Source organism: Episyrphus balteatus, chromosome 2 (assembly GCF_945859705.1).
Source record: "Episyrphus balteatus chromosome 2, idEpiBalt1.1, whole genome shotgun sequence".
NCBI lineage: Eukaryota > Metazoa > Arthropoda > Insecta > Diptera > Syrphidae > Episyrphus > Episyrphus balteatus.
The window spans coordinates 85,317,409-85,341,786 of NC_079135.1; the positions used below are offsets into that span (position 1 = coordinate 85,317,409).

At 29.5% G+C, this 24,378-nt stretch overlaps 1 protein-coding gene across 16 annotated transcripts in view; it reads right to left on the reverse strand.

Moving 5' to 3' along the window:
* The window catches only part of LOC129909882 (disintegrin and metalloproteinase domain-containing protein 9), a 480,905-nt gene that overhangs the window by 257,688 nt on the left and 198,839 nt on the right, over nucleotides 1-24,378 (reverse strand). For all 16 annotated transcript variants that reach the window (XR_008771453.1, XM_055987020.1, XM_055987014.1 and 13 more), the window contains one exon: nucleotides 21,937-21,996. Coding sequence is in view for 15 of the 16 variants with exons in the window: in XM_055987020.1 (XP_055842995.1) it covers nucleotides 21,937-21,996 (60 nt within the window). In the remaining variant the exon portion in view is untranslated. The remainder of the gene's footprint in view (nucleotides 1-21,936; nucleotides 21,997-24,378) is intronic.

Below are 24,378 nucleotides of genomic sequence, written 5' to 3' on the forward strand. Positions count from 1 at the left end.
GTTGTTTCTTAAAACCTTAAATCTACGACACGTATAGGTTTTCGTCATTTATGCAGTTTTCTAGAGTTTTACCTCCATTAATTCATAAGAGTATAGTTTCATTCGTTAAGAGAATATATAAATATTTTTCACTGTTTAAACTTTTATATGACAGCTACTTTTCTTCGCTTTTTATATCAAAAAATCATAATTTTTTACTTTTATGTGCAGAAATTCAATAAGCAGAACGAACTTTGTTGAACTTGAGAGCAACCTTAGGGGGCACGGGGCACCCTCCTCACAAATGCAGCAGGTAAATATAAACAACTGCTACAGCTGATGAAGTGTTAGTAATGAGATTTTTATAAGGGACTTCCTCGATTGATAAATTAGTAAGAGCTTATCCAGCAAAGTGATTATCTTTAATCGTTTAACCTATTTCCGGCGGCTACCAGTTCCAGTTGACTTTGAAACTTGAAATTTTATACAATATCTGTTTTTGGTCTAATTAGAGGTGAAAAAAAAAATTTGAAAAGCTTTTGGTTTTCCAGAAAATTCACGTTGCGTTTTCGAAACGCTCGCCGAAAGGGATATCAAAATTTTTATAATAATTTTTTATACACATGGAGTATGAATCAATTTTATTTGAGTATTTTTATGAAGAAATTAACCAAATAAAGATACACTGGGTAATGAAAGATTGTTGGAAATAAAATAACAAAATTTGTAATAAGTTATACATTATATTTTGATATTTTATGCTTACTAAGAATGGTTTTTTGTTTGGTACTCATGGAAGCATTTTGGATATGAATCGGGATATTACATTTATTGCAGGAAAAAACGGATTGGCTAGAACACTTGCAACATCGTTTTGATGAAAGTATGTTTGATGTTGTAAAACAAAATTATAAAAGTGGCTTATTTATTAATTCCTTATGGTAGTGCAAGTACATACATAGTGAAAACTTCTCTCAATTGATTCCTTTCAAAAATCGATAAACCAAGTCAGTACCCGGTAACAATCGACAATTTTTCTAAGTCTCACCAACTAAAATATCCCCTTTCTAACAGGTAATTTGATTTATTCTCAATGCATAGCGAAAAACGAACTCTTGTATTGTATTTACATACATAGTTTGTCAAAATAAAAGTGGTAAATCAGAATTGACCGAACTCAAACAAATGAGAAAAAATCGTGGTTTCATTGATTTTGGAACAACAATTGTAACAATCTTATCAAATCATTTGATGGATCCACCAATCATACAAAACGGTTTGATCAAATAAAGGACAAAATTGTCAACAATTCATTGCCAAATTCAATTCGTGAATACAACATAACGATGGACGGAATTTGTTTATATAATAACTCTACAAGCAATTATCTGATTCAAATTCGAGTATAAAAGTGGAACTGGTCAGTTTTATTTGACTATCAAATGCGCTTGATGAAGCGTTGCTGAAAGTATGGATAAAATATTGCATTTGCAAAAAATTTGGGAAGGAAACACCAATGCCAAGCTAAAATTTAGAGCATTTGTTGTAGATTCCCTGTTGTGATCAGAAACAAAGAATGAACCAGAGATTCAAAGAATCTTCGACATTGCAAGTGTTCTAGCCAAACCGCTTTTTCTCCAAGAAAAGTTATATCTCGATTCATTAAAAATACTTCGATGAATAAAGCAAAAAAATTACGTTTAAAAGTTCAAAAATTTTACCTCAAAATTTACAAAAACTCAAATTTTGATAGTTCTAAAGAAGCACGAAAACACTTTTTTACAAAAAAATCCAAAAACATGTCGATTAGATATTTTAACTATCTTTTCAAATAATTTTTTAGTTTATTTAAATTTATAATCAGTTATGTTCCAGACGTCTTCAAACATGACGTTGCGAAAACGCAACGCTATAGCCGGAAATGGGTTAAACTGCATATTCAATAATTAATAATTTGCCCATTTGTATCTTAACACGGCACAAGAACACTGTTACTTTTTTTTGTAGCAGAGTGGAAAATATTTCTTCTAGTCATTCGAATATGCTTTGTTCCAAATCTATTAGAAAAGCACGAATATAAATGTTTAATATGCAACCCTTTTTGTAGACCCTGAGGTATTCAATTCGTAATTGCCTAATTAAACAACTTAAATACTTTTGCTTTATATTGCTTAAAAAAGTTAGAGGCAAAATTCCTAAAATATTGGAAACCCTACAAGAAACAACGAAATACTCTTATCTCCAAGTACAAATGAGTTTTTATCAGATAAAATGTTGTTCCAAATAAAGTTATGAGTAGCAAAAAATTACTTTAAGAAGGAGTTAACAAATTTAAATCACTTTAAAAATTTTCCTTTAAGTAGAATAATTTAAGTTTCATCTAGGTACTAACCTAGATAAATGGTGCAAGTGGGCTTTCCGACAGGAAATTAAGAAAGAATAAAGAAGGAATAAAGCTTAAATAAAGAAGCTATAAATAACATACGTACTATAACATGAAAGGAAAAGAATACCTAAAAACAAGCCAATTTCTGCATTAGTTTTTGCCAAGATGATTTCTGTTTTAAATTTAGCGGACAAATCTTCTTAATTTCTTGAATGTGCTTATTTCAAAGATATTTAGTCAATTTAAGACGAAAATCATCTTATTTTCATGTGGATAAAATGCACGACTGGGGTCGCACGTACTTGCTCTTATGCTTAAAGTTACTCTAATGTTAAAGTTAAAGCTTTTTATTCAAGAAAATTAAGAAAATTAAAAATTTGATATTTTCAAGAAATTAAAAAAAATAAAATGTGTTTTTATAATTAATTAAATACCGTTTTAAATGACCTTTCACAAAAAACCAAGTATGCATGTTTACTTCTTATATAAAAAGGAATTTTTAAAAATAAATTTTCGAAAATCGTTAGAGCCGTTTTTAAAAAAAATAATTTTTTATATATAAAAATTTTCTAACATTTTTCAAAAAAAAAGTTGGTATGCCATTTTGAAGAAATAATTTATTTACGCATAAAAACGAAATTTCAAAATTTTTCATAAACCCGTTTTCAAAAAATTGATGTTTCAAAAAAAAATTTTGAAATATTTTTTAAAAATCCAAAAATGAGTTTTTCTAAAATTTTAATATCACCTTCACCTAAACGCTTTTGTATAAAAATTTTCGTTGAAATCGGGGTGGTCTTGAACGAGATATTCATAAACCAAAAAAACCGTTCTATGACAGGTACCGTTAATAAAGGTAAAAAAAATATTTTTTTTTATTTCGAAACTTGGCTCTTATGTGTAATACTACACTCAAAAATTTTAATCAAAATCATTAGAGCCGTTTTTGAAAAAAATTAACTTTTCTATTTCCGTTATATGATAGGTACCGTTAGTTTTGATCCTAAAAAAAAAATTCGAATTTGTCCTCTAGGGAATCACCCAAAACTGTTAACTACCAAGTTTGAACAAAATCACTCGAATAGTTTAGACTGTAGCTCTAGGTACATACAGACAGACAGACAGACAGACAGACAGACAGACGGACAGACAGACAGAATTGCCGGACCCACTTATTTGGCATTCTCCATCATCGTAATGTCATGTAAAATTGTTATCTCGAGTTGGATTTTTTTTACGAATCCTAAACTTGCCCTATAGTACCTATATCGCAAGTAAAAACAGTTGGTTCACTGGGTGGTTATTTAATTATTAACTTTTAATAGGTATAGGTACCCGTTCATAATGAATGTTATTTGAAACAACAAGTTACTTATCCTTGTCTATTTTATAAATTAACTCAACTGTTAAAATTCCCTTTAGCAAAAACGTTGAGTTATCTTTTTTTCCTCATATAAACAGCACTCTATCAAGACAATCATTATTTCATCAAAAAAAACCCACCCGGATAAACTAAAATAATAAACTGTCAAAATTCCCCTCAAAGAAAATTATACTCCAAGATCCGAAATTTGTTTGTGCGGTTATGTTGGGTTAGTCTCGGTTAGGGTTGCCAACCGTACTCTAAAAAAGAGTATTGTACTCTATTTTACCTATGTGTACTCTAAAATCTATAACTCTGATAGAGTACGTCAAAATACTCTTTTTTTTACTTTAGGCTGAGTGTAGCACCACATAAACATAAGCATCTTAACGTTTACAAATTGTATTGGTTTATAACTTTCATATTTCTAAAGATAGAATTGAATGAAAAAAAAAACGAGGCTTAAAATTTTCGACCTTATAATTTCCAAATTTGATCAATTTTTATTTAGAGAGTACAAAACACTTTAATTTTTTTCGTTGTTTTAGTACGACCTATTTGTTTTGTGTTAAGTCAAACTTAAAATTTAATTTTTTTACTAAAATTTTATTTTTTTTTTAATTCAAATTTTGTTCTCTATTTTACTTTGTTTTGTTTAAGACTTCAAAATATTAGATTTTTTCTTGTAAAATATCAAGGTATTTAAAATTGAGTTAACCTTCTTATATATTTTTATTTCGATGAATTATATTGATAACTGCAAAAATTGTAAGCCATATTCTATCTGTTCTTGCCACTTCAGCATTCACTGAGAGAGTATTTTCGGTCTTGAATATGAAATGGCGAGAGGAGAGGAATAGGGCTTCGTTGAAATTGATCAAAAATGAGCTCTTAATGTATATGAATTTTGAATTTGAACGTTTAGTCATACACGCTACACATATTTAAAAAAACAACAAAAAATTGTTATGTACTGTAAGAAGCAAAAAAATACATTTTCAGGACTTCAAACAAATGGTAGGTACTCTTCTTTTTTCAAATGTGTTCTTTTTTTTTTCGTCTTTGAAATCAAATATACTCTATTCCTTTTTAAAAAAAGTTGGCAACCCTAGTCTCGGTATAGTTGTATGCTCTTGTGGTTGGTAGATACATGTACATTTATATAGTCTAAGACTTGACTTCTGCATATAACAACTTATCACAAATTGAGACTGACCCAGCTCAAACAATTTCCTTAAGGCCTCCAGGGGGCTAGCCGGCTAAAGTAGTTAAACTTATTTTCTTTAATTCAGTTTAATATTTTCTTTTTATTTTTTATTTTTTTTATTCCTGACGTTCAACCCCTTTTTTCATCTTTTGAACACAATTTTGTGATAAAAATAAAGAAAAAAACTATATACGAGTGCTTATTGGATACCATATGGGGTTTGTGGAAATTTGAATAGGAAAAGAAAAGAGAGAGGTTGAAAAACTTATTTAAAATTGATGAAAAGGTCAAATGCTTTTTACCTCTTCTTAAATGTATATGGGGATTTGAGGTTGAACTTTCACGAGCATAAATAAGGAAATTTTTTTGTATATATTTTTTTTTTTTTTGTTTGTTAAAGGTTGTTTAAACATTAAATTTTTGTCAAGTACTTTAGTTCGGTTTGCTTCCTTCATGCTGAAGATAAATTTTTTGAATGAAAAATGTTTTTTTATATAAATATTCCAGGCACCCTAAAGCAGTGTCTCATTAAGTGTCCCTATAGAAATTAATCAAAAAAGGATATAACGGTTATCACTTCTTTGAAACATTAAAAAGTAATAGAAATATAATTGATGTACGAAAAAATGGTACTGGTTGATCTAGAATCTGTGAAATGATAAGAAATTACCAGCAAGTCCAGGCTAAAACAAGTTAAAAAAACCTCATTAAAAAAAAAAATTAACTACCATAGTAATAAAATTCTTCACTATCCGAAATCTTTTGTTGTTACTCTCAAAGGAACAAACACGCCTCACTCTGATTTAGTTATCAAACAGATCTATGTTAAAAAAAAAAAAAAACGGACAAATAAAAAGGTAAAAAGAGAACAAAGTTTCATTCGTTTGCTAATTATGATGTTTTATTTGTTTAACCATACCCCAATAACAATTATTTAACGAAAATAAAGCCCAAGGCCGTTTTTAATTTCCCTAATAAAATCCCCGTCTATGATGTCTTCATCTTCGAATAACAAAGCAAACGCAAGCATTATTATTTGCTCTCTCCAGGTACCTTTATATAATAGTATAACTATACCTAACCTATATAACTGAAACCTACCCATTATTATTAGGTTTGGTACGTTTTCTTTTATGAAGATTCGACATAGGCACGACAACTTAACTACCGAATATTTATGGACTACCCACACAATCACCAATTATACAAACAACACACACAACACAAAAAGCAATCCCGGTTAACAATAAAAATGGAGAATGGCGCCCATAAAAGTACCGCTACCGCGTCTCATTCCAATCACCCAACACGACGTTATAGCAATTGCACGAATAACAAAAACAACAACAACAACAACAACAACGACCCACAACACTAAGAACGATGACGGTAAGGGTTTCTAGATACACTACATTACCCTCTACTACCATACCAACGAACGAACGATACGAACCCAACCATCATCAGCAGCATTGTTAAATTCAAGGTATATATGTTGTTGTAAGTATATTGGTAGTGTTGTGAGCTGTTTAAAATTCGCGTGTTGAAAATTCCATGGCAATGTAATTTTTACCTTTTGCTTTGACCAAGGCAATTAGATTTCGAACAATGAGAGCCTGGGTATAAAACATGCTCCCAAGGCAGGTCTTGCCTAGCCTTTTTCTCCTGGCCTAGCACAAAAAGCTTAAAACTTGGACGGATGCGATTAAGAACTTGTCACGCGATTTCAGCAGGTAATTGCAAGGAAATCTCACCGAAATGGTTGGTCATTTAGCAAAAACACAGACAAAAGCCTATTTACCGTTGGAATATGTGTTGGCAAATCTGTAACATTAACCGGACCGGTCATTTGTAATGATTTAAGGTGTAAAACGATATAAAGTGATGTATTGTAGTAGAAAAAACATTGTATTTCAACATCAACCTTATCGTTTTCGATATAGTACATACTTGCACAAAAGCAAAACAAAAATAGCTTTTTCGTAATACAGTTAAGTGTTGCATGGCGTGGGATATTGGTATATACCTTTTACTACCTACTACCTATACACTTTTAAAGTGTTGGTGGTCATTTAAATGTTAAAACCTTAATTTCTTCCTTCCTTTTTCATTCATATCACTTCTGACAGGCACTAACTTGTGTGGGGAGGATTTTAAAACCTTTTTTGTAAAGGTACGTCTATAGCTAGGGCCTTTAAGCACTTCCTGATTGATTGAGATTAGCGTAAATAGGAAATGATGTAGCGAATTTGGCGAAAACTTGAAAGAATTTGGGTTCTAATGCATAATTAAATTTTTACGAGTATTTTCCTGTAAGTTTTTCATCATACTCGTAGAAGCAGTACAAAGGGTACGAATATAGAGCAAAACCTAATATTTTGGGTTAGATGTCGGTTATACGTAAATTACACCTATGAGCATTAACTTTATTGAAACGTCGTCGTTTTCGTATAGTTGGTCTTGTTCGTCGTCATCACCGTTGTTTTGTCGAAGCAAAGGGACAAAAGTTAAAGTTTTTGGGGCTTTTTTTGGCAGAGATTGAATTTGGCTGCAAATGGTTTGGTGTTGGTGTGGCTTAACAGAGCAGAAAGTGATTTTAAGGGGTCGATGGAATTTCATGTGCGGATTAGCGCCATTGACAACGACGCAACAACATTAAGAGAGTGATGAAGGTATAGAAATATATATATAGGTATGGTGAGTGATTTTGTGGGTGTTGATATGTATGTTTTGGATGATGATGATGATAGGGCAAATAGTATTGACTTTAATAGTGCGGTAGTGATGTGGCATAATATAATGTTGACAATGAGAGTGAAGAACTTACTTCTGGTCCTTAATTTCGTGGGACAGTTATCTTCAGTATAATGGTAACAAGAGGCCTAGTGATTTGAGTTATTTTGTATATTAAAGCCAGTTAGAGTGGCAGAAGTTTTACGAAATCTGTAACACGATTACATTGCTAATCTTTATTAAGTTTAAGATATGTACCTACATATCACAATACTTTTGTATGTTTTGAAGGTTCTTAGAAAAACTACGCATTTTGTGATTACTGACTATAATAGTGGTGATAATTCGATTTTCATAATTTGCCTTTCAAAGTTACTCAAGTAGAATAACTTACATCTGAAAATGATAAGTGGTTTTAAAAGCTATAATACAGGGTATTTTTTTTAACAAAGGGTTTATATAATTTGTTAATTCATCAAGAAAATTTGAATAACTCTTACGGTTGCAAAAATCTCCTTAAAAGTTTCGGCTTTTTATTCAAAAAATTGTGGATTTGGTATACACTTAGTTTTGGATTACTAATTTATATGTTTTAACAAGTTAATCGATAGAAATAACAACAGCACCAACTAACGCAAGAGCTTCGTTATAGAAAAAATTGGACAAAGAATATTGAATATTGACAACAAATGAGTCCAAGTGGAAAAGGGTTAGTTCGTATCAATTTTAATTTCAAGAAAGGTCACGAAGATAATCTGAAAGCTAAATAAATAAGCAAGAAACAATAAAACAATTTTTCTGCTCCACTTAAGATTGTTAGGTGCAATGTATCAAAATATTTTTAAAAAAATCGATTTTTTAAAGGAATATACCTAATAAAACCACTGCTATTACCATTTTTGAAAACATGAAAAATAGATTAAAAAGACCAAAACCAGTAGATTTTGAAAGTCTATATTTTATCCAATGTAAGCGGTGTTCAATTTTTGTGGCCATAACACTGAAAAACGAAGTATCTTCTTTTCTCCATTACATGTTCCACATCTATAAAGGCTCAAAAGATAAAAATAGACTATTTAGTAAAAACATCAAAAATTTTTTTCTTTTTTCTCTTTTTTGAATACATTTTCTTAAGTTTATTACATATTTTAATTATATAAAATTTTGTTGAAAGGATACACATCGATAGAAAATCTAATTATCTACAAAAAATTACCTAATACAAATTTTCAAATTCGGCTTGCTTTACAAGTTATATAGGCAGAAAAATAATGATCGTTACAAAAATGGTCATATCTTTATAATTCGTCCATAGATTATGAAGAAAATCATCTTGTTATCTTTTTCAGAAAGTGTACTACACATGCAAAATTTAAAACTACTATAGGACTCGAAACAGTATGATTTTTTCTTTCAGGCAAAAATTTTGTTTAAATGTTTCGGATACATTAAACTTAAAAATCTTTAGTGCCGCAGAAAAGTGGTTTTACTGTTTCTTGCTTATTTATTCAGCTTTCATTTGCAGTTTTTTCTGTTCAAATTGATTGGTTATTACTCAAGATATAGCCCGAATACTAAATATACTGGGAAAAATAAGGACAAAAAATTTTGAAAAATCATATCTCGAAAACCTATCTATCGTAATTTTTTTTTAAACTAATTTCCGAGTCCCTGAGATCAAATTTCGTAAGCAAAAATAGTGGGATTGAGTGTCTATTTTGGGTGTAAAGCCAGTGTAATTCTTACCTAGAATTTTTTTTTTTGAAATATTAAGTTTTTCAAAAACGGAACATTTTTAAAATTTCCAATTACTTATTACTATTTGTTCATTATTTTATTTTCGATTTTATGTTTTATGTTTTTTGTTAATTACATTTACCACATTTTATTTTGCAGTTTGTGCGCCCTGGCGGACAAAGTGATTACGTTTGTTTTATGATCGAAGTGACGAAATTAAAAAAAAATTTATTGATATTCCTAACTCGGCTTCTATGAGGCCCCTCTAACTTAACTTTAATAAAAGAAAAAAAATCTAAAAAAAAAAGTTTGGCCTTTTAGTTTTTTTTTTTAAATTAAATACACTCCTTTTCATCAGAATAGGTACACAACTTTTCAAATGTTCAGTATTCGTTTTTTTCTTACAGTGTAAGAAAAATAATAATTTTTTGATGCAAGTCATTGTTTAAGATGTTACCAGAATCAGCAAAAAAATAAAAATAATTCAAAACGTGTGGTTATTTTTTTTTTGTTTCTATATGGCAAAGCATTTCACATCGAAAAACTGATTTATTTTTTTGTTTCATCACAATAGGTAGGTACACATAAAGAATGATGTCAAAGTGGTCCATGAAATGAATTTAAACAAAGTTCTTCTTAAAAACGTATTTTACTTATTTTATTTTTTGTATAGTGCCGTTTTTATTCATAAAAAAAAATAACAAAACTGTCCAGGAATTGCATTGTTAAATCTCTTTATGCAATCTATCTGAATCTCTTCCCTAAATTGTTAAAAATGGTGGGTTAGGAAATATTTTTGTCTTAAAATCGAATATCACAAATTTTATCAGTACGGGCTAGCCATTTCCAAACATTTTCAACAAGGTTCAGGGTTGTTTTCTATGGCAGATACTGGAGTACTTCCTAAATTTTTACTTCCTCTCAATATTTTTCAGAGTATTTTTTGTGGTAGGAGGCGTCGTCGTGGTCCTGTTGGTTCACAAATACTAGAGAATTAAGGAAAAGCTTCTTGAATATTCATTTAGAAATAATTGTGACCATTCTTCACGTTTGAAATTCATTATTTGTACTATCGTAGTAGATTACTTTCTTCCGTGTCTTAACACTTCTTTTTTAACAATGAATTTGGTCTCAAAATGGTTTCTCTTTTCGCAAAATGTTAAACTGATAGTTTAACTCACCAAGGACATCAATGTTAAATGTTCATTAATCAAAAAATAACAATAATACCACTCAACTTTTCATGTGGTTCAGGATTTCAAAAACCTTAAACGAATACAATTCTGTTCTTGGTTAAGTGATGGTGTCTTTTAAAAATTCAGCCATTTTAGAAGATTGGGACTAATGCGACCATTCTATTTACTGTCCTAAAATTACAAATAACAACTGTTATCACTTTTATTCTTGTCGTTTGCATTTTTTTTTACCACCATTCATGGTTTTTTACTCCCAGAATGTTTGTAGCTGAAGTCTTAATAGAGCATATTCACAATAATTATTTGCAATTTTTTTAACCATACCATTTCTGGTGGATCCTTAATTGTTTGTTTTATTTCTTAAGGTATTTTCGTCAAAATTTAGCTATTTGAAACCACCCATCCAGGGTGTACCTATTCTGATGAAGAAAAAAATAAGTAAATTTTTTCTCAAAAAATACTTTATACAAGAAAAACAATGGAAAAGTTATGGTCCATTTTGAAATAATTTTAGCCGTTGCTTTTCCCAACATCTTAAACTATTAAAAAAACAATAAAATCTTACTAGGTCATGCACCAATATTGGGGACAAACAGTTAAATAAAATTTGAAAAGTTGTGTACCTATTCTGATGATAGAAGTGTATAACAACGGCTGGTTTGAACTGTTAAAGACTCAGTCACTCAAAATGGTTATCAAAAAAGTTCAAAAGCGATATTTTTCTTGCTATTTTTTAAAATGTTAAATAATCTCTAAATATTTCAAATTTTTCTTTACGCTTTTCTTCATTTTGGAGAACTTTTAAAAAAGGGGAACCATAGCTGATTAAAAGCGTCTTCTATTTTACTGAATAAGATATCAGCACACTTCTTCAAATGCATCTTCTGTTGTGTATGTAAATTTTTTATTAAAAAAAAAAAAACTTATCGTTGTACAAGATCAACCCCTTCAATTGTGTACAAAAAACTAGTTGAGACTTCACCAAGTAATCTTGTACAATTACAAATTTCATTAATCAATCTGCTTACTCCAAGCCAGAACAAACATTTTCTATTGTGGCATTCATTGTGTCACTTCAGCTGCAAATTGTGCAAATAGATGTTTTATTCTTTTTTAAATTTTATTACCATGCGCATACTGTTCTCTCTGTCAACCAACTTGATGCTCTAATTGACTGACTTTATCAGACTTACCCAAACTCTTCATAAACCAAAAAAAAAAAAAAATAAAATACCAAGTTGACGATCATACTGACTGCTGACAGTGCGATGACGTATTCAAAATGAAAAGGAACACTATGATTAGAATCAAATCCTTTGATGTCCCTCTTACATGTTTACTATGGTGCATCATCCCTAGTTGTCGTTATTGTCTTCTCTTCCTCCTCGTCAGCATCATCATCATCATCATCACTAGCATCGCTTCAGCTTAGGCAACGTTGTAACATTTACTGTGTCCTTATTATCGTTTTGTAAGAAATACTTTAGTATGTGTGAGTAAGTTTTATATTTTTGTGTAAAAGAGATAGTTTGCCACATGAATGAAAAGCACCAAACAGCATCAGACACAGAAACTGACACCATGCTAACACATATTTTATGGCCTTCAACGAGCAATGTTCTGTTAGCTGCTTCTGCTGCTGTTGAACACTGTAATCGGAACATGGGTCTGGTGGCGTATACGTAACAATTTGCTGCAACACACACATACAAAAAGAAAGAAAGAATACAACAAAAAAAAAAAGAACAAAAACAAGAAGAAAAAAAAAAAAAAAAACACTCACTTCTTGCCTTCAATTGCAACACACAAATGAGAGCATTTCAGACTCACAATATGACATGTTAGTGTCACACAAAATACATGGTTTACTGCTGAGAAAAATGTCAGAATTCTTTGTTAAATTTTCAAGTGGAGACAATAGCGTGAAAAGCACCCTCAATGCACATTTGAGAAGGGGGCTTTTTAGGTCCATGTGCTGGATGCGCTTCTTTGATATTGGTTCACTATTATAATAATACTTTGTGCATTTACCTTCACATTTTTTTTTTTTTTAATTTTTTTTTTTTTGTCAGACATACACAAAAGGGGAGGAAAAAAGGATCCATCAAGGATTTCTTCAGGCATTTCATATATACACTATATGATGACGACGATTTCTTTTCAGTTTTTTTTTTTTTTTTTTATTATTTTAGTATGAAACACTTTTCAGACGTTCTATACTCTCAGTGGAATATACATATACAAACACTATCTACACCCACACCTGTGTACACACTCACTACACACATCACAATGTGGCATGACCTGCCACCATGTTTGCTATTCACATACACACATACAAATTCATATATATTATTTATATAGAAAAGAATCATTTATGATTGCAATGTTTAATGCACTTTAATAATTTTGATTCTTTTGTGGGACAGAAGATGAAAATGGAAAAAAGACAAAACTCGCAAGACTCGGAAAGAAAAATAAAAAAAAATATGAAATGGAAAGAGGAAAGTATTTTATTTTTAATGGCTGGAAAATCATAATTACGCACGAACTAAGGTTAAGCCTTTTTTGCCGCCGCTGCCGACTTAAAAGTGGTCTTTTTAATTGAATGTCTGCGCTCCATCTACTAACACTCTTTCTAACACTTAAGTAGATGGATGATGGATATACAAACGAGAGGTCTAGGTTATTTATACAAAAATGTATGATACTATGTTTTTTTTGTTGTTGTGTTTTTTCATTTTAATGTAAGAATTTTAGGTGTGAAAATAGTTGGAGCAATTTTTGAGGTCTAAAATACATTTTTTTTTCTTACAAACTGGACTGGAGCAGTGCTATGATAAATGTGGATGTAAAGCTTTTGTAGGACGAATGGATGCAACTTATATGTGTTTTTAGAACGATTTCGTTTTTAAAACCTTTTTTTGTGGAAGTTTCTTATATTTTTTGACTGTTTTAAAAGTGTTTTTAAGTCACAATTTGAACTGATGTGTGTCCTTTAAGAAAACATATCGCTTCTTAACCATAATTCTTAGATATAATTTATTCCAAAACAGATTCATGGCTTTAATTGTATTTCATCATCATTATAAATATAATTGATTTAGTATAATATTTTACCTGTATGAACATCATGCAAAGACATAGTGATGGAATATTTTCTGCATAACTAACGCAGTTGTTAATAATAATTAATTTTGTAAATGCCATTTGAATTTCAGATCCTGTATAGAATCCTTTGAGTAGAATATCGAACAGAGAGATATGTATATCAAAGCAATGGCAATGGATATTAATTAATAAACTAGACAATTCAAGCATTGTAGGGCTTTGTGTAACTAATGTATTCAAAGTAACTGTAATCACGTATAGCATCAACGCGAAATGGTTTCAAATATTGTGAGTTCAACGGAAAGCGTTTGGATGATCAATTTTCAAACAGCATATTCTCCAATAATAAGTCTCAATTTTCAATAGATGGATGTGTTATTAAACAAAATTATTACCTACATAATACCTAGAAATTTAAAAATTGTTATTTAAATGGGACAAGACGCAGCAAAATAAAATGCACGATTGAGTCACATGAATTTGCTAAATAAATAAATAAAATAAACAATGTTCAAAAACTAACAACTCTTTTTTTTATCAAAATCGTAGGAGTTGTTATTGAGAAATAATATTAATATTCTAAAATGTATGTATGGTAGCAACCATTTTTTTCGGTCCAGGAAAATTTATTCCATTTTTTTTTCTCAATCTTTAGCTTTGCTTTCTTAGCATTTTTGATTCAAAATTTATAGACAAAATTAAAATTAATGTCATTAGAATGACATTAGAAAGCAAAATATCAAAAACATCTGAGAAATAAAATTCGGCTTTTCATAATTCTGCTTTACAAAAGTCTGCAAAAAATTTAAAAATTTTTTGGAAAATGTTTAAAAACGCGCGCTTTTTTTTTTATTTTTTGCAGAATTTTTAAAAGTCACCTCCTCGCTGCTTATTTTATTACTTACTCACTTTGTCAAATTTTTTTATATTCACTAACTGTTTGTTTGATAAATCAATAAGTTAAAAAATATTAAGCAAAGGTTTTTAATGTTACATAATTTCGAAAAATAATTAGAAATTTATTAATTTATCAAATAAAAGTGAATGTTCGAAAAATTGATAAAGAAGTTAATATTTTGTATCTTTCTATTTAATTTTTAATAGTTTTCAATGGTTTCTAGATATGAATTATAAAAAAATCAGTCTATGTATTTAAAAAAATATTTGCGACAGTTACACAACAAACAGTTAGGAAACTAGTATGTAATAGCATGTAAGCCAGATGCTATGAAAAATAAATACAGAATTAGCAGAATTTTCAAAAATATGCTGGCAGAATTTTGAAAAACAGAATTTTCGTAAAAAAAAACAGAAATTTAAAAAACAGAATTTTGAAGCCAGAATTTTGACCCGATCCCGGTAATTACCTATGTATCCAGGATGAATGAAAACTTAAATTATATTATTTGAATAATATTGACAAAATTCAGAGCCAAATTAGGACATTGCATCGGGAGACGGACAGAATCCCGAAATCCAAAATCCAGAAAGACCAAAATCCAGAAAACCCTAAATCCCGAAAACCCCAAATCCCGAAAACCCAAAATCCCGAAAACCCAAGATCCCGAAAATCCAAAATCCCGAAAACCCAGAATTCCGAAAACCCAAAATCCCGAAAACCCAGAATCCCGAAAAACCAAAATCCCGAAAACCCAAAATCCAGAAAGGCCAAAATCCCGAAAGAAAACAGAAAAAATAAAAAACTCTTCAAAACTGTGTTTCACTGAAATTTTAACTTAAACATAAAATTAAAACCAATTAAAAACAATTATTATAAGTTAAATATGAAAACTCATAATTCTTTTGATTTTAGTTCAACGATTTTCCAACTTAACTCAATCATTACAAAACACTGCTGAAATCACAATACCTAAGAACTTGAAATCATGTAAAAAAGAGATATTAACGGAATCATAAACTTATATTGTTTTTTACGTAATAACACCTTAATTTCACACTTAGTATTGTTTTGGAAACCGAAATCCCGAAAAATTATATAAAATGAAAAATTTGCGCAAATTTTTCATTTTATATAATTTTTCGGGATTTCGGGATCCCATTCAGGATTTTGGGTTTTCGGGATTCTGGGTTTTCGGGATTCTGGGTTTTCGGGATTTTGGGTTTTCGGGATTTTGGGTTTTCGGGATTCTGGGTTTTCGGGATTTTGGGTTTTCGGGATTTTGGGTTTTCGGGATTTTGGGTTTTCGGGATTTGGGGTTTTCGGGATTTTGGGTTTTCGGGATTTCGGTTTTCGGGATTTTGTCCCCAATCCCATTGCATCGCATTGGAAACAAAGTCTTTGAGATCGAAAAAAAAAGTTTTTCAATCATTTTTAGGGCAAGTATTGGTTTCGTGTAGAAAAAAAATTCGAGGTTTTAATCAAAACCAACATTACGATGATGGAGAAGATCAAAAAAGTGGTTTTCGTCATGCCGTCCGTCGGTCTGTGCGTCTGTGCGTCCGTGCATCTGTGCGTCCATCTGTACATCGAGCTAGGGCCTAAACGGATGGACGGATTTGCTTGAAACTTGGTACACATGATTTTTACATAATTCCCTAGACCTGTTTTTTTTATTTTTTTAAAATCTCCTTTTAAACGCATATCTCCCATACAAAGTTTTCGAGGTATTGCAATTTACTCGAAAACGGCTCTAACGATTTTGATTAAATTTTGTGTAGGTAATACTCCCATTGATTCTTACAAAACTGCGTTTTTAGTTTTTCTCAAAAAATGCGGAGAACGGAAATATGGCGTTGCCGTTTTTCAAAAATTGACATATTTTTTAAGTTCATATATCTCATCAAAGCATAAGTCAATTTTATTCAAAATTTGCAGACATAATTTTGAAGTGTCAAAAAAAAAAAAATAAAAAAAGTTTTTCAAATTTTTTTTTTAAGTTTTTGAAAAAAATTTTTAATTTTAATTTTAATTTTTTTAACTTCCAATTTTTTTTTTTTGATTTTTTTTTTCTCGACACTAAACAAAATCTTAAATTTCCAATAGCTATTTAAGATATCGATACTTTGAACTGCAAGAGCAAGTACGTGCGACCCCAGTCGTGCATTTTATTTTTAAAGCATGACGTGTTTGAAAACTTTTTTTTATTCAAAATTGTGGTTCCAAAATGGCGATTATAGATGGAAATTATAGAGCATAATTTGGGTTAATATAATTGCCAACTTTGATTTAAAGTTAAATAGAATAATAAATAAAAAAAACATGATGTAATGAAAAATTACAATGCTGAATAAAACAAAGTATTTATTTTTTCGGTAAACCAAAATATACTATATTAATAGATTTATAGGTACCTAATTGTTGCAATTCAAACTCGAAGTAAGTAAAACAAAATAATAGGGAAAAAGCGTGTGATCAAAAATATTCATACCTATTAAAATTTTGAACAATTTTTCACGGGTTAAGATTCGTTTTTTTTTTTGAAGTTTTTATGTTTAAAATGTAAATCAATGCATTATACTTTGAGTACAATGTTGTAAATATAAACATACAATTTGAAGGCCCCTCTTTATCAACCTTTTCACCGCAGCTTAAAATAATAATTTTAAGGTGCCCTGATATATTTTATCTTCTCAATTTTTATATAATACCAAAAATAATCTCTTAACTTTAGAATATAAATAAATCTTAATCTAAAAGTAAAACATTTAAAATGATATCTTAAAACTTAATCAAAATCTTCATCTTTCATCAAAACTTCATCAAGCTAAGCTCATTCTATTACCATCATAACATTTATATAAATGATCATCAAATGAACGAGTCGATTTTAATTTCGATTTATTTTTTAGAACCATCTCTTTGTCGCGCATTCTATCTAATATCTAAAAAGAAGTATCCTATAAGAACCATACTCTCTCACAAATTTTAATCCTATACCTTTTACCTTCAAACATTTTGTGATATTATCTATCTGTATCATTTTGCCTGCCTGACAGTCATGATGCTATCAATACAACTTTTCCCTTTTTGTTTGGCCATTGAAACCTTTCCTTTTCGGTCGTCTCTTTTATCAAAAAAAAAAAAACTTAAAACTATCGTAACCAGTTAGGTATAGCGAACACAAAAATAAACATTGAACAACATCACGTTATAGATAATGTACTTACGTTACGTAATCTCTATCTAAAAAGGTATTTTCCTTATTTTCCGCCGCAGCGCCGCCGTTCTCGGTAGACACTGACTCCGTATACGTAACATTCATCTTAATTATTGAAAAACGAACCGAACTAAAGCAAAAGAAGATTGTTTGGTATGGTATATGGTATAATGGGGTAGTCGTTTTTAGTAAGGTAAGTAGTATTAGGTACATAATACATTCGAACTTAAAATCTCTGTTAAAAGTTTCAGTTCAGTTCTATATAAGTACTCTATAGTGCGATATACTGACAAAAACTTACATGCATGTGCGTCTGTCTACTCATTCCAGGAAAACCGCAAAACTAAGTGAGTATATGCATATAGTATATTTATGCTTTCAACCTTATGATGGTTTACATATATATTAGATATATACACACTAAAAAGCAAAATGAATATTCAAATCATCTAACCACGTTAGTCCATGTCATTCGTATAATATACAGCTGAGCTTATTTCCATTTGAATACGTTTAAGGAAATACTTATTTATGAACAGTTGAGTACGAGGAATAATTTCCTGTTACATAATTCAAATTGGCAATAATTTAAATTTCAAAGAAGTAGGATTTTTTGTTTTTTTTTTTTTTTTTAATTTATATTTACATGCAGAGAAATTTTACACATTAAAAAATATTTCTTACAAAAAGAAACAGAACCATTTTACGCGTTATTTATAGACTTTAGTGCAGTTTTTGACTGGAGCACTTTTTGCAAGTTTTATACAAAAAGTGTGTGTCGCTGTTGGTATGATAAAATAAATAATCATATGTTTGAGATGAAGATACTATATTTTACGAGGTTCCGCAAGGTAACATTCTGAGTGGTATACTTATTGAAATTTTCACAAATGAAATAACAAATTAATTGACATCCACTGCATTTTGATATTAAAGCATAAAATATCACCCATTTAAAATAAAATGCACGACTGGGTCGCACGAACTTGCTTTTAGAGTTAAAGTTGCTTAAATTTTTAAGACTTTTTATATAGAAATTTGGAAAAAAATAAAATTCGTTAAAAAAAAAATAAAATAAAATCTGAAATTAAATTGCCCTCCAAAACAAGTATGCAGTTTTGATTGATATATTAAGATGCATTTTTAGAAAAAAAAATTTCAAAATCGTTAGAGCCGTTTTTTAAAAAACTAATTTTTTATGAATAATTTTTTGGAAAAAAAGTTTTAAAATAAAATTGGTATGTCATTCTGTAGAAATCACTAATCAACAACTAAAAACAAAAATTCAATGTCCCGTTTTCGAAAATTTGGTTTTTCAAAAAAAAATTTCAAATTTTTTTTTTTAAATCCAAAAATTATTTTTTTCAAAATTTTATTTTTGGTTTATATTTAAATTATATAAATGCTTTTTCACAAAAAGTTTCGTTGAAATTGAACAAGCAGTTTCGGAGATAATTGGATTCGAAAAAAACGGTTCTATGGCAGGTACCGTTAATAATGATTTTCAAACAAAAATTTTTTTCATTAGAAGATAGACCTTAGCTTAAAACTACTACTTGAATTTTTTAAACAAAATCGTTGGAGCCGTTTTTGAGATATTTCAATTTTACTAAAATCGGTATATCACAAGTACCGTTATTTTTGGTCCAAAAAAATTAATTCCAAAAACCCCTCTGGAGAGTCGCCAAATAACGCTATATACGAAGTTTGACATCAATCGGTCCATCCGTTTAGGCTGTAGCTCCTTATATAGACAGACAGACAGACAGACAGACAGACAGACAGACAGACGGACTTCCGGGACCCACTTTTTTGGCATTGTCTACCATCGTAATGTCATGGAAAAATGTTATCTCAACTCTTTTATTTGTACGAATGCATAACTTGATATATAGTACCTATATCGCAAGTAAAAAATATAAAAATTAATTACGGCAGGATACAAAATAGAGGAGAAAGGTATTGTACTAACAAGTTTCAAACATTTTTGTGTGCATGTAATTATTTTGTTAGAATAAAAGGAACAGGTAAGAACAGATGCAATTTTTCATACAATAAATCCTGGAGGCTTTGCTAATTCTTCGCAATATGCAGTATTACTGGAGAAAATGGGCGCATTCATAAATGCATGGTTGCGCAAGTCTGACGAATGCAAAGCTTTCATTAATGCAAATGACAAATGTCAGGTGTTCATAAATGTAAAACTCAAATATTTGCAGCGCAAATGTGCAAATGAAAAAATTCTCATGCGCAATGAATTTAAACTTAAAGAAAGAAGGAACATGACGTAAATGATGATACCTACATCTTTTCTTTGTTTCTCAATTCTGTCAAAATATTAATTGGAAATTCAAAATTCAAGTCAAAATAACAAAAATAGCCGCGAATTTCTTGGATATATAATAAATTTGTTAATATTGTAAGAAATGTTTACAAAAAGTTCTTTTTCTTAAAGGATGGAATTAAGATAATATTGTAATTTTGTAGAAGAGGCTGAATTGCAACTTAAAAATTTTGACAAATGACGCAAATCAGAAAAATTTTTCATAAATTCAAAGTAAAATACATGCGCAAATAGTTTTTCTGACATTAGTCTGATCGCAAATGACCGCATGTAAACAAAGCAAATATGCAATTATTATGAAAGCACCCAATATTTTGGCTATGACTCGAATCCAGGCCGAAATGTCATGTCGAATGTCTCCGCCATTTAAATCAGTTCGAGGAAAAGTAAGTCTAGTCCCATTAAAAAATTTGCTTGTATAAGGCTTTACAGATGCTACCTGTTACTTCTGTAAAGCTTTAAAGAAACAGAAGCTGAGAGACAACGTCATATTACTAAAACGCGGATCGTTCATGACTTTTATTTTTCTGCCGCTGTTTTAAAAGACTTTATGTGGCCTATGTGACAATACCATATGTGTCAAATTATGATAAGAAGTTTAGAAAATTTAAGGGAACATGCAAGCTTACATACTGTAGAATCATGATTTATAAAAGCAATGATCTATAAGAATGCATATAACAACGAAAATCCTCTAAAAAATATATAAAAAATTTTTACGTGATTTCTGAACACATCGAAAAATTAAAGTTATATAACATTCTTTAAATTATTGCGAAAAACAACTTTATCTTTTCGTAAATTAAGGACAAATTTATTTATTTTTTAAATGGTTAAATTGCTCCAATTGAAATGATAGTTTGAGTGGTGCAAAATAGAAATGAGGATCCAAAAAAAAAAAACAAAATTTATTAAAAATAAACAACCTATTTGTGGTATTGAGGAACGAGTATTTACTACAAATATGTAGATATATTAACTTATAGAATTAAAACGAATTAATAATTAACTTGAAACCGCATACAAAAAATGCATCGACGCACCAGTATTTTCAGATGATTTTCTCTTTAATTTAGGACACTACCCATAACTGTCGGACAACGATTTAATTTCAATGTTTGAATAGTATGATTGGAATGAAAAACTCAATAAAAAAGGACTAAAGCAGAGGTAGATATTACCAAGAGCTCGTTCTTAATGAAAAGCTTTAACATGAAATAAAAAAAAAATTATATGAAAAGTATATTTCTACAGCTGCACATTTATACAGTTGTATGATATGTCCTTGTGAATACAAAAATGTATATACATATGAACATAATATATACACATCTATATATTCATAATTATGCGAATAAAAATTAATAAAATCATTCATGATAATTCCAGCTGCTGAAATTGAATCATTTTTCTCTTGGCTTGGCAAACTGCTATATTAATTGGCACAAAATGTATGTTTGAATAAATTTCATTTTTCGTATTTAATTGAAAATTTAAAATTTACCAGCACTAAGACCATGATATGGTTTCAGTTTTCAGAGAAAAATTGTTTCATCAATAAAAATGAGCTACCTACTTTTTTTTACCTATGAAGAAAAAAATGAAAAATGGTATTTTTTTTTCATTATATTCAAAAGTCTCTGAGAAATTCGTTGATTAAAATGTCCTTAAATTTGTAAAAGGATATTTGAACCTATTTAACATTGGTTTAATTTGAGAAAGTTTTCTTTGTTTTGTTTTGAATTTAAGAAAAAATTCATACCTTTGTCCTTCCTCTGCTAAACCCACCATCGTCGTGGGGTCGTCCTGGACGCTGACCCGGCTGCAAAAAAAAAAAAGATTGCACATCCATTAAGTATAAATTTAACATTTGTAATTTTTTCAAAATTTATTATTATTTTAAAAATTATTTATTTAACATTAAAATTAAGGTTTATTAAGAATTTTTTAAAGTGCTTTCGTATTTTCGAAATTTTAAGTTTTTTTTCCGTTCTACTCATTAGATGTTAAGATAAAATACTAAACAATAAAGGTACAATCTTTTCTTACATTATAACTGCTTATTCGAAAAATGAATTATTTTATTTAAATAATTTTCGAAAATCTTAAAAAATAAATTTATAATTTGTTTTACCTGAATGCAAATGCCTGTTCACTTTGATCCGGAAAAATCTGCTTCCGAATGAAAACAAAAAAAAACCCGAACTCCTACAAACTTTTGGTTTTCAATTATAAATAGAGTCTGAAGAGTCCTTTCTTTTGATGTCCCATTCGATAGATTTTGAGAAAATTTTTGAAAATTCCGATTTTTTAGACAAGGGGTACCACTTGGATAATTTTCGAAAATCTTAAAAAAATAAATTTGTAATTTTCTTAGCTGAATGCAAAGGCCTATTCACTGTGATTTCATATCTGTTAACCAAAACTTGTTTCGGGACTTTGATCCGAAAATATCTGCTTCCGAATGAAAAAAAAAATATTTCTATTGCAAATAATTCAGAAACCCGAACTCCTACAGACTTTTGGTTTTCAATTATGAATAGAGCCTAAAGAGTCCTTTCTTTTAATGTCCCATTCGATAGATTTTGAGAAAATTTTTGAAAATTCCGATTTTTTAGACAAGGGGTACCCCTTGGATAATTTTCGAAAATCTTAGAAAAATAAATTTGTAATTTTTTTACCTGAATGCATAGGCCTATTCACTGTGATTTCATATCTGTTAACCAAAACTTGTTTCCGGACTTTGATCCGAAAATATCTGCTTCCGAATGAAAAAAAAAACCCCGAAAATTAAAAAAAAAAAAAAAATTGTAATTTTTTTAGCTGAATGCCTGTTCACTTTGATCCGAAAATATTTGCTTCCGAATGAAAAAAAATACCCGAACTCCTACAGATTTTTGGTTGTCAGTTATGAATAGAGTCTAAAGAGTCCTTTCTTTTGATGCCCCATTCGATAGATTTTGAGAAAATTTTTGAAAATTTCGAATTTTTAGACAAGGGGTACCACTTGGATAATTTTCGAAAATCTTAAAAAAATAAATTTGTAATTTTCTTAGCTGAATGCAAAGGCCTATTCACTGTGATTTCATATCTGTTAACCAAAACTTGTTTCGGGACTTTGATCCGAAAATATCTGCTTCCGAATGAAAAAAAAAATATTTCTATTGCAAATAATTCAGAAACCCGAACTCCTACAGACTTTTGGTTTTCAGTTATGAATAGAGTCTAAAGAGTCCTTTCTTTTGATGCCCCATTCGATAGATTTTGAGAAAATTTTTGAAAATTTCGAATTTTTAGACAAGGGGTACGTACCCCTTGGATAATTTTCGAAAATCTTAAAAAAATAAATTTGTAATTTTTTTACCTAAATGCATAGGTCTATTCACTGTGATTTCATATCTGTTAACCAAAACTTGTTTCAGGACTTTGATCCGAAAATATCTGCTTCCGAATGAAAAAAAAACATTTCGAATGCAAATAAATATTAATATTTCAAATGAACTGAAGACTCATTCGAAATTTGCTCCAAATGGACTTTAAATAGGATTAAAATCAATTGTGAAACAGTGGAAAATCGATTTCAATTCGGTTGCAATGGAGTAAGTATAAAAGTCAACCAATTTAAATTACAACTCTGTTTGGGTACTACCTTAAACACAAATATTTCTACTTTTTATAAGATTTTTAACCCAATACCTTTTTGGTTAGGCACTATGAAACTGTGTAGTTTTGTACATTATTTTTGAAAAAAAAAAAAAAAATAGATCTTATGGACCATATAGTAGACCAAACAGACCTTATATAAGATCAAAGTTTTAAAATTGTGCCTGGCAAAAGCTCAAAATACATTGTCACTTGCTTATAAATCGATTGCATAAAAGTTTCAAATCAGTTGCAATCCAGAAAATATTAGTATAGCATCCAGCAATCAGTAAGGTAGGAAATTTTAAAATTCATTTTTACCGAAAAGTTAGCAGAAAAGGATTTACAAATTATTTCTCCTTGTCCTTTCGATATTTAATATTATCAAAGACGCTTTATTGAAAAATTATTTTGAAGAACTTTAAATTTAATTTTGTATTCTCCTTCGGTTATTAAAAGTAATTTTAATAATTCAAAAATATAAATCACTGAAGTTGTTGCAATAAATAAGTAAATCAGTATTATGATAAAAAACCCATTTACAGCTCTTCCATAATATCCA